At 41.0% G+C, this 10,632-nt stretch overlaps 1 protein-coding gene across 2 annotated transcripts; it reads left to right on the top strand.

Moving 5' to 3' along the window:
* The first annotated feature begins 1,069 nt into the window (after window positions 1-1,069).
* LOC122169326 (acyl-coenzyme A synthetase ACSM4, mitochondrial-like) lies at window positions 1,070-10,096 on the top strand. Of its 2 annotated transcripts, XM_042835390.1 has the most exons (13): window positions 1,070-1,332; window positions 2,183-2,393; window positions 2,774-2,981; window positions 3,353-3,496; window positions 4,303-4,459; window positions 5,562-5,641; window positions 6,374-6,497; window positions 6,982-7,062; window positions 7,159-7,260; window positions 8,241-8,368; window positions 8,747-8,846; window positions 9,267-9,386; window positions 9,901-10,096. In XM_042835390.1, the coding sequence occupies exons 1-13, from the start codon at window positions 1,081-1,083 to the stop codon at window positions 9,985-9,987; spliced, it is 1,794 nt and encodes a 597-aa protein (XP_042691324.1). In that variant the 5' UTR covers window positions 1,070-1,080; the 3' UTR covers window positions 9,988-10,096. The 2 variants fall into 2 exon arrangements, with proteins under 2 accessions (XP_042691324.1, XP_042691325.1); XM_042835391.1 differs by lacking the exons at window positions 8,747-8,846; window positions 9,267-9,386; window positions 9,901-10,096 and adding an exon at window positions 7,355-7,410 and having other exon boundaries at window positions 8,241-8,300.
* The last annotated feature ends 536 nt before the right edge of the window (window positions 10,097-10,632 follow it).

The raw sequence follows: 10,632 nt of genomic DNA, 5'->3' as shown, positions 1-10,632 counted from the left end.
AATATTTATTTTGTCATGAGGAATAATGTTTTTTTTTTTTATGAAAATCGTGGTCAGTACTTCAGAGGTTATGGTTGTAGATATGGGACAATATAAACTGAATACAAAACTAACTTAAAACATGGGAGAAAGGGCAAAACTCACTGTTTTTGCAGCTTCACTCAGGTCACACATTTCATGTGGACCAGAAATTAATCAAAAGCTTTCTTGTTATTTTTTCCAAGCTGGTTGATGGCTTCATTCTTTGTAAGAATAGGAAAGAAAATGACTTGAATATCAGCAATCACTCACCTAAGCTTGTAACATGACTAGTAATTTATATTTAGCAGCTGAAAATCAATAGAAAGGAACAGATTTCAGAATCATCATAGACTGCCTTGTCCCCTGCTATTTCTGCAGACTCTTCCAGAGGCAAACCAGGTTTTTTTCCAAGTTGGATAGTGTTCATGTATGCTCAACAGGCACCTCTAAACAGCATTCCATCATTGTTTGGCAAGATTCTGAAGCAATCTTCTAGGTTACTGAAAGTAATGGTAAAAAATTTAAAAAAAAAATTAAAAAGAAAAAAGAATAGCAATAAAATTGAAGCAATTCATTAGACTGCAGATCATTTATGATTCTAGTGGTGAGAACAGATAGAAGAGGGAGGATGTTTAAACAAACCAAATGACCAAATGACCAAATGACCAAATGGAAACTGGAAACATCCCTCAGTTCCATGTGAAACAAGAAGAATCTCAGAAAATCAAATACCAAGTGCTCTGGTGTAAGAACAAATGTCCTTCCACCATGTCGGTGATGTTAGCAGCCTTGAAGAACTAATCTATAATCTGTATGGATCAGCCAAGCTACAGACAATATGATCATGTCAGTAGTTTAAGTCCTTAATAAGCTGTTGGTACAAAATACATGAAAGCATGCTGGGGAACTTTGCATTTAAACATCAGTTTTGCTGTGAATAGTCTAAGTGAATTCAACTAATAATTAATCAATTTATAATAGAATTATCTTTCTTTGTCTGGTTAATTTCAAGATAGTGTTTCTCTTTTTCATTATTTTTGTTACAGAAAATCAATAGCAATGATGCCATTAACTTTCTTACGCAGTCTACAGCATCTCCATTTATATCCTGCCATGAAGATTTGTAAATTACGGACTCTAAAATCGTTGTGGACTCTGAAACCTCCTTGTAGGACTTTCCATAGGCATCCCAGGCTGCTTGTCTCTGATGTGCACTCTCAGTACGAATCTGTCAGGCGTGGTGAACAGGAAATACCAAAGTACTTTAACTTTGCAAGTGATGTAGTGGACAAATGGGCTGAGATTGAAAAGGTAGGTGATCTTTTGTTGGGCAGATGAGAGCCTTTAATTAATTTAAAGTAATAACTTCTTTTTATTAAAAAAATAATCAGTTGCTAAAAACAATATGCATCAGGAAATGATGTGGGATCTCATTTCTTTTTGCTTCATTTATTACAAGTGTCTCTGATCCTTGGTGCTCCATGTGTAGGTGGAAAAAGCCATGATAAGACCCTCATGACCCTGATCTATCCTTGGATTGGTTGTGCTTATTTCTTCTGCATGCCATAATATTAGCTGTTACATCATAAAAACAAGAGTAGCATAGCAATAATACTGCATGACAAGGAATTTTCTTCCACAAGTGTGCAATTGGCTTGCTCCAAAGCAGAGGCTGCATTTGTCCAGCTGTCGTGTCACTGACGACCTCTTGCTTTGTTCACTCCCTCTCCCTGAGCTCTCAGGCTTGTCCTGGATTACTGCATTCTCCTGATTTATTTTCCCCTCTGCCCTGGTAGCTTCTGTTTGTTAGTATTCCACAACTCCATTCAGAATATCACAATTGTTAGGTGAAGTATTTCATGTTGCCCATTACCTTCTTAAGAGAAATAATGCTCCAAGCTTAAACAGGAATAGAATTCAGATTACTTGAGTCTGGAGATGCACAGAATGGTGAACACCTCAGGTTAGAAAAGGGCAATTTGTTAGGAATATCTGACTATGATTCATAGAGAGTCTTGCACTCCCTAAGGACAAAGGAAAATAATGGCTCATATGCAAGTTTGAAAACACCTGAATCCTCCACAACTCGCAGATACTTGTGCTTTTATAATTATGAAGTCTTCAGAAATTGGGGTTTCTTTGGAATCCTTGTGGTTTTTAGGCTGGAAAAAGACCAACAAACTCTGCTTTTTGGTGGGTAAGTGGTAGTGGAGAAGAAGTAAAATGGAGCTTTGAGGAGCTGGGATTCCTTTCTCGGAAAGTGGCCAACATGTTGACCAAAGTATGTGGACTGCAAAAAGGGGACAGAGTCATTGTGGTTCTGCCACGAATCCCGGAGTGGTGGCTGGTGAATATGGCTTGCATTCGAGCAGGTAAGTGAGCATATCTGAGATCAGTAAAACTGGTATTTAATGCAAATCTTTTCAGAGGATACAGAATCCTTTATAAAGGAGAAGTAATGTAAATTAATAATCAAGTTGCCTAGCTACCAATTACTGCCCTGAAGGATTTGCAGTAGGTGCCGTAGAGCAGGTGGCCTAGGGGCATGGAGAGCTGAGGAGTCACCAGAGAGGTCCACCTCTGATTTCTTACAGGAGGGCACAGCAGCTGCATTACTCCAACATTAACTGACTTGGGAATGTCAGGGCAAATCCATCCAGAGGTCAGTTTGGGAATAGTTGTTAGTTTAGACTCTTAGGAAAAGATTGGATGTAAAAAATGTTATCCTAAATTAACCATATTGCTCTTCCAGGAATTGTCTTAATTCCAGGAACATCCCAATTATCAGCCAAAGACATATTATATCGACTCCAGGCTTCAAAGGCCAAGTGCATCATCACCACCGACACACTGGCTCCTGCAGTAGACTCAGTTGCATCTGAGTGCCAGTATCTTAAAAACAAGCTGATGGTGTCCAAAGACAGTAGGGAGGGATGGCTGAACTTCAATGAACTGTACAAGTGAGTATGCATGAGCAGCATTACAGTCACGATGCAGAAAGCAGACCTGTTCTCCACAAATGCTCATTTACAAGTATTCATCAACTGTGAATATCCATCAAACGCCAACACTAAGCTTTAGTGGCGCGAATTCATGACTGCCTGATTACTGTTTCCACATCAGAGTTGTTTGCTGAGAGCAGTTGTTTACCAAGAGTCTTCAGTTTTATTCCAGGAAGTTTCTGCCCTGTCCTTCTTAAGTGGAATCTTGTCATGGAGGAAAGCGCAGTTCTACACAGTTTCAGTCTAATTTGGTGAAAGGCTTCTGCAAAGCTTACATTCTGAAACCCATGTAATCACTGAAGTCACCAATTGCATTCTGTGCCTTACAGAACCCAGCCTGCTGAACATTCCTGTGTCAAAACAAGGATTCAAGATTCGATGATTATCTACTTTACCAGTGGAACCACAGGTTCTCCAAAGATGACTGAACATTCCCAGGGCAGCCTTGGTTTTAGACCCCTGTTATATGAAAGGTATGAAAGGCTCGAGCCTGGTTGTTAATTGGAGCTGCACAGCTGCACAGTACAACTGATGGAAAGTTCCTGAGTTACTCAGATGTAAGGCTACAGTCCTTCTCCCCCAGAAATCAGGTTAGAAACTCTGACAGATTTCCATGTAAGTAGGATCAGCCCCAGAGTTTCCATTTTCCAATGACTATCTTCCAGTCTTTCTTTAGAGTGGTTCAAAGGACAGACACAAGCTGGGAATATTTTAGAGTGCAAAACCAAGGATATCACGCTGTTTGTGCTGCAAAAATTATGTCATGTGTGTAGATGAACAGAGTGAGAGGTGATGCTGGCTGTACAGATCAGCCTGATCCCTCAGCAGACATGAAGTGAAATACCTGGTGTTCAACAGAGAATCCACACGCTTCTGCTTCAGTCCTACCTTCCTCCCCAAGAAAAGTCACTTTATTGCAATTCTTTCCTTTATTGAATCCTATGTTATGAATGACCTCCTATCTTTACCATATATGTGTTTATTTGTACAAATACTTAAACCTTAGAAGTCCTTTCATTCCTGAGGTAGGATGAACAAATGAACTTACTGAGAGCGCCCAGAGCCCACACATCTCATTAGCCATCTTGGATTTGATTTTTGTTTTCTATTGGCATTGCTGGTTGCTGGATATTTGGGGTTTTTTACGGAAGGAGTGGGGAACAGTGACCCTTTGGTTTCATTTGCTTTCCTTTTGCTTTTTTTTTTTTTTTTTTTTCTTTTAATTAAACCAAAGTTATCATTTCCTTTTTATTTTTTTAATTCTTTTTCCTGCTTCTAGGTCCTCCTTGTATGCAACTCCGTCAGACACAGTGTGGAGCGTTACAGACACAGGCTGGATAGTAACTTCAGTGATATCTGTATTTGATGCCTGGACTTTGGGATCGTGTGTTTTTGTCCACCAGCTCCCACAGATTGAACCATCAGTTATCCTAAACGTAAGAAAAACTTATGGATGTGTGTAGATCTGCAGAAAAGGAGCAGAAAATAATTTCTAACTGCATAGAAAGATTTAATGACTGTTATGCCCACTGTTTCATTCAAGATGTATCCTTCCATAAAGTCCTACTCACTTTTTTAATGTACACAGAAGGGGTCCGTCCCAAGATACTTTGATACATTTTGCTCATAGCTGGTAAGCACGTGGGAAAATCATCCCAGAAGCAGTACTTATCACATGCCTTTGTTCCAGTAGTCATGGGGGATAATATGAGCTGATATTTATGCAAACTGAAAATTATTTTCTGCCTGTGGTGGCCAAGATGAAAGTGAACCCCACCTGGAGTCCTGTGTCCAGTTCTGGGGCCCCCAACACAAGAAGGACATGGAGCTGTTAGAGCAGGTCCAGAGAAGATGATCAGAGGATGGAGCACCTCCCCTATAAAGACAGAGAGAGCTGGGGCTCTTCAGCCTAAAGAGAAAGCGCCAGGGGGATGTTACAGCCCTTCCAGGACCTGAAGGGGCCTACAGGAAAGCTGGAGAAGGAATTTTTATAAGGGCAGGTAGCAATAGGATGAGGAGAAATGCCTTTAAACTGAAAGAGGGTAGATTTAGACTAGATATTAGGAAGAAATTCTTTACTGTGAGGGCAGTGAGAGACTGGCACAGGTTGCCCAGCAAGGTTGTGGATGCCCCCTCCCTCTTCCCCTCCCTGGAAGCACTTGAGGCCAGGCTGGATGGGACTGTGAGCAACATGGGCTATGGGAAGTGTCCCTGCCTACAGCAGGAGGTTGGAACGAGATGCTCTGAAAGGTCCCTTCCAACCCACACCATTCTCCATAATGCAGACAGGCTTATTCTGTCCATGCTCTGAGCTGTCTATGCAGTCTGGGTTTCATGCAGACAAGAAAGAATGGGATTTTTTCCAAACACTGTGATTCTTCACCTGTTATGCCAAGGGTAGGAGGGCTATATACATACATTCTGCTTCTACATAACGGGAGAGCCACCTTTGACCCCTACACCCCCGTGCTCTGTACATCCAGAAGACAGCTTTTGTTGTCTGAGTTTCACCTGTTGTCTTGTTGCTTCACTCACTAGACTCTCTGCAGATTCCCCATTGACATCATGATTAGTGCTCCCACTATGTACCGCATGCTGGTGCAAACTGATCTCTCCAGGTACGTCAAGAGATATTATCTGCCCTAACTAAACGTTATAGCAATTTCCCAGTCCAGCTTTTTACCCAACATAGGGTCATAATTCAGTCTAAAATATCCTTTATGAAGAGACAGTTATACAAGATTTGTGAGTTTTGCTGATTGTAGAGAAGCTTGATATTTCCACCAGCCATTTGAGGCTTTTCATTACTGAACTTCTAAGCAAATCCCAGAGGGTATAAAACTAAACACCTGGGAAATTCTAATTCCAATCACCAAGTTAACTGCCCATGCTCTGGGAAGCACAGTCACCCTTGGATAACATTAGCATAACTGCTGGGACTGACAGACCTTCTGCTCCAGTTTCTCACTGATGAACAAACTGTTGCTGCTGGTTGCTCCTCTCCTGTACTTTCTCCCTTGGCCTGCTGCAGAGGGTTGGCAGTAGTGCCCCTGGCTCAGCAAATTGATCCCTGGTTAATTACAAGCCAGTGCTTAAATCCCAGCTGATTTCAGCAAAACTTTTACTTTGTTTTTCATGTGTGTTTAACTCTACTTGTGTGTAACACTGAGCAAAAACTGATATCCTCGCTTTATTGGGAACCAAAGAATCAGGAATCCTCTGGTTTTCCTATTTCATGGGAAGAACTTCCCGAGTAACAGAACTCCAGGATTATTTTACAGCATTTTGCTAATCCTTGTCTTATGCAATAGATTTAATTGTTTCTCTTTGCTTTTTGACCCTCTGGGAAGTTACAAATTCAGGAACCTGAAGTACTGCATGAGCGGAGGGGAGGCGCTGAACCCAGAAATCTTTGACCAGTGGAAAAACAAGACAGGGCTGGACATCCATGAAATATATGGCCAAACCGAAGCGGTAGTGTCAACATTCTGTTAAATCTTTGTTATTCCCTTTTGCTTAATGAAACATAAGTGCTTATTTTCAATAACAGCCCATTTCTTCTTTCACATTTCTGTGAACGTTTCAGTAACCTCCTCTGATCACCTCTGAAAAAGCACCTGTGCATGGCTCTCCTCACAGAACCTCTTGGAAATGGGGATTGTTGGGAGGGGATGTGCTCTAATATTTTCTTTAATGTCCTTAAGCAGATGCCAAATGACAGTGGCAGGAGGGAGTAAAAGCTAACAAAGATGGGCTAGTAGAGGACATAAATTCTTTGTAGTTAATGCAATTGTATTCTTTCCAAGTATTTCTTCATCTTGCTCATTCCTACTTTACAGAAACAGGATCTTTGAATCTTAATTCCTTTGGCTTCATTCTAGAAAATACATGCAATGAATTGAATGTGAATGTAGTGGTTTTCTATGGCAAACTCTTATTTTGATTTTTATTTTTACAGGGAATAATCTGCTCTGTTTCTAAAGGAATGAAGATCAAACGCGGATCAATGGGAAAGGCCACTCCCCCATTTGATGTTCAGGTTTACTGACTGCTTTTTAGACTTTTCCATAGGTAGGGGATGGGTGTTCTTATTTTATTTTGCTTTTACTGAAGTACATGTTGTTTTTCATTCTAGGTTGTAGACAAAGATAATAATATTCTGCCTCCTGGACAACAGGGGGATATTGCTATCAGAAGCAAACCCATAAGACCACTTGGTTTATTCACTGAATATGTAGTAAGTATTTTATTCCTCATCAACAGCAATCTCCCCAGAATATCTCAAATTCCTTAGGGATTAAAGAGGCCCTGTGTTTTTCACCAATTTTCAGGCTTGCTGGCCCATTTGTTGAGTCCTGAACTGCAGAAGCAATATATTTTGGTAGAGGTAATCTCAGAATGAACTCCTTAGATGCCCTGTGCAGACTGGGACCTAATGGGAAGCTATTCTTCCCCTTAAGGTTGGATATTCTGGATCTCCGAAATTCCTTTTCAGAAGGAGTGGTGATGCATTGGCACAGGGAGCTGGTGGAGTCGCTGTCCCTGGAGGTGTACAAGAAATGTGGAGATGTGGCACTTGGGGACATGGCTAGAGGGCATTTTGGGATGGGTTGAGGCTGGTTATCTTGGAGGTGTTTTCCAACATGAATGATTCTATGACTCTAAGATGCACTTAATAATAGAGTGGCCAGGGTTGGAAGAGACCTCAAGGATCATGAATCTCCAAGTGGAAAAATGTGATCCAGACATTTCATCCCATTATTTGATTCAGATTTTTGTTCAAGAACATTAAAACATGGATCTGAAAAAGCTGCCTAAAACATTTCCCTACCATCCTTATTACAGACAGTGACCTCACTGGGAAGTACCATATGTGCACCATATGCTATCTGAAAAGCTCATTAAATATTTATGTTAAGGACTGACTAAAAGATCAAGAAATGTAGAGAAAACATGAACGATTGGTTGGAATGAATGATTGCTTGGATTGGTGAATGTTAGAGAGGTGAAGAGAAGAATTTATCAAAGATTAAGTTAGTTTCTTTTCAAGAGTCAGAATGGTTTTTTTTAAGCCTATTTTATTGTATTTTATATCAATATCAGTATAATTCTTGAAGAGTATTGACCAAAAAAAAAATTCCAATTAATTTAACATTATGTGTGTTATAATGTATAGCTGATGCATTCTTAAAATTACTATTTGTAATCCACTTCAAGGGTAACCCTAAGAAAACTACAGAAAGCGAGCGTGGGGATTTTTACATCACAGGGGACAAAGGGATTATGGATGAAGACGGATATTTTTGGTTTATTGGAAGAGACGACGATATCATCATTTCTTCAGGGTCAGTTTGTGTGCTTCTATTCTAAACCTGCTGTTATGCGATGTTACTGCCGTGATTATGACACAATGGTCCTTAAGGTGAAATGCATTACTTCTCACCTTATGAATGCTCGCTTTTATTTGTAGTTTTTCTTAGACCTGCAGTATTATCATCTTCCTCATGTATCTGTATCAGGTTTCCCTGCAACTCAACTCTTTCAGCACATGAGCACAGCACAACCTGCCTGTTTTCCACTGGCATAGGAGGGCCTTTAATCTAGATCCAGTTTAAACTGAAATTGAAGGATATCATAGCCAAGGAAACGTTATTTCAGTGCTGGTTTGGTACCGGTTTTCCAGCTCACAAAATCAAATCCCTTGTTGTTCTTACCTTATCCAGGTATCGCATTGGGCCTTTTGAGGTAGAGAGTGTTCTGTTAGAACACCCAGCAGTAGCAGAAACAGCTGTTGTCAGCAGTCCAGATCAACTCAGAGGAGAGGTAATGATGCTGCACAGTGGTGGCAGAAGCCATACGTTTGTTTAAGTATATAAATAAGTTCCTTTTTTACTGAGTAATGTATACCTGTAAGGCAAACTTCAGAGAAAGATAAAATGTTCAGCAGGCTCTGCAAAGACAATTCTTGTTACCCCTTCTTCTTGACCCCCTGTGAGGGTATAGAGCAAATGCTCTTTTCCTGTAACAGGGGCAGGAAAACTATGCTTTCAACTTTCCCCTCAGCTTAACAGTGTGCAGAAATTGGGCACAACCATTTCATATGCTGCTCTGGTTTCTCTCTTATTCCTTCTTGCATGTCATGACTCCAAGCTCATATCATGTCATAACTGCTCACCAGTAGCTAATGTATCAGTTCTTCAAAACTAACAGTGTCAGATCACTCTTACTGACTTTGTCTTCTAGATTGTGAAAGCATTTGTGGTCCTGTCTGATGCCTTTTCATCCAGTGATTATGAAAGCTTAACCCGCGACTTGCAGGAGCATGTCAAGAAAACTACTGCTCCATACAAATATCCCAGGAAGGTAAATGGTTTCTGGAGAAACTAAACCAGAACATCCTTTCATAAATCTTAGGAAAATTATTATTTAGATCTTCACTGTTCACCTGAAAGAAACAGTGATGATATGCTTGATGTTTCTCATAAATATCAACATTATAGGAAAAATGCTACCAGCAAGCTTTAGTTTACATATGTAGAACTTGTAGAAACTAAGGACCATTACTTTATGCCAAGATCATCCCTCTTCTCTTCATTTTGTCATTATTCATCTCTGTTCTCAGGTAGCATTAGTCTTCATCCTTTAGTTACAATGCCCAGTCAAAGAAGGCAGCTTCCCCTGGCGTTTGACCATCTAGGAAGCCAAAGAAATCTTCAGAAGATGCACACTGTGCTACCTTTATTTGGCTTGGACTTAATCCTATAGGCAAGATGTGTTTACTGATGGGAGACCTCCTTGTTTTCCATGTATGTTGAGAGACTTGGAAAAGCTACTCTGCAGAGATCATGCTACATCATTTTCTGTCTTTTTTATGTAGGTGGAATTTGTCCGGGAGCTTCCAAAGACAGTCACCGGGAAGATAAAGAGGAATGAATTAAGAGCCAAAGAGTGGGGAAAGGTGTAGCACTGTGTGGAATTTAACAGACCTCCTGTTGTTCCATTAATCATAGAATCATAGAATCATAGAATCACCAAGGTTGGAAAAGACCTAAAAGATCACCCAGTCCAACCGTTCACCTATTCCCAATAGCTCCTACTAAACCATGTCCCTCAACACAACATCCAGTCTTTCCTTGAACACCCCCAGGGTCGGTGACTCCACCACCTCCCTGGGCATCCATTCCAGTGCCTGACCACCCTTTCTGAACAGTAATACTTCCTCATGTCCAGCCTGAATCTCCCCTGCTGTAGCTTGAAGCCATTCCCCCTGGTCCTATCACTAATGACACGAGAGAAGAGGCCGACCCCCAGCTCACTACAACCTCCCTTCAGGAAGTTATAGAGAGCAATGAGGTCTCCCCTGAGCTCCTCTTCTCCAGGCTGAACATTCCCAGCTCCTTCAGCCTCTCCTCATATGGCCTGTGTTCCAGACCCCTCACCAGCTTTGTTGCCCTCCTCTGAACACATTCCAGGGCCTCAATATCTTTCTTGCAGTGAGGGGCCCAAAACTGGACACAGTACTCGAGGTGCGGCCTCACCAGTGCTGAATACAGGGGAACAATCATCTCTCTGCTCCTGCTTGCAACGCTGTTTCTGATGCAAGCCAGGA

The sequence above is a fragment of the Centrocercus urophasianus genome, unplaced genomic scaffold (assembly GCF_019232065.1).
Source record: "Centrocercus urophasianus isolate 14NV4802_14NV808 unplaced genomic scaffold, USGS_Curo_1.0 seq_51, whole genome shotgun sequence".
Taxonomy (NCBI): Eukaryota; Metazoa; Chordata; class Aves; order Galliformes; family Phasianidae; genus Centrocercus; species Centrocercus urophasianus.
This window is presented reverse-complemented; position numbering and strand designations above follow the sequence as displayed.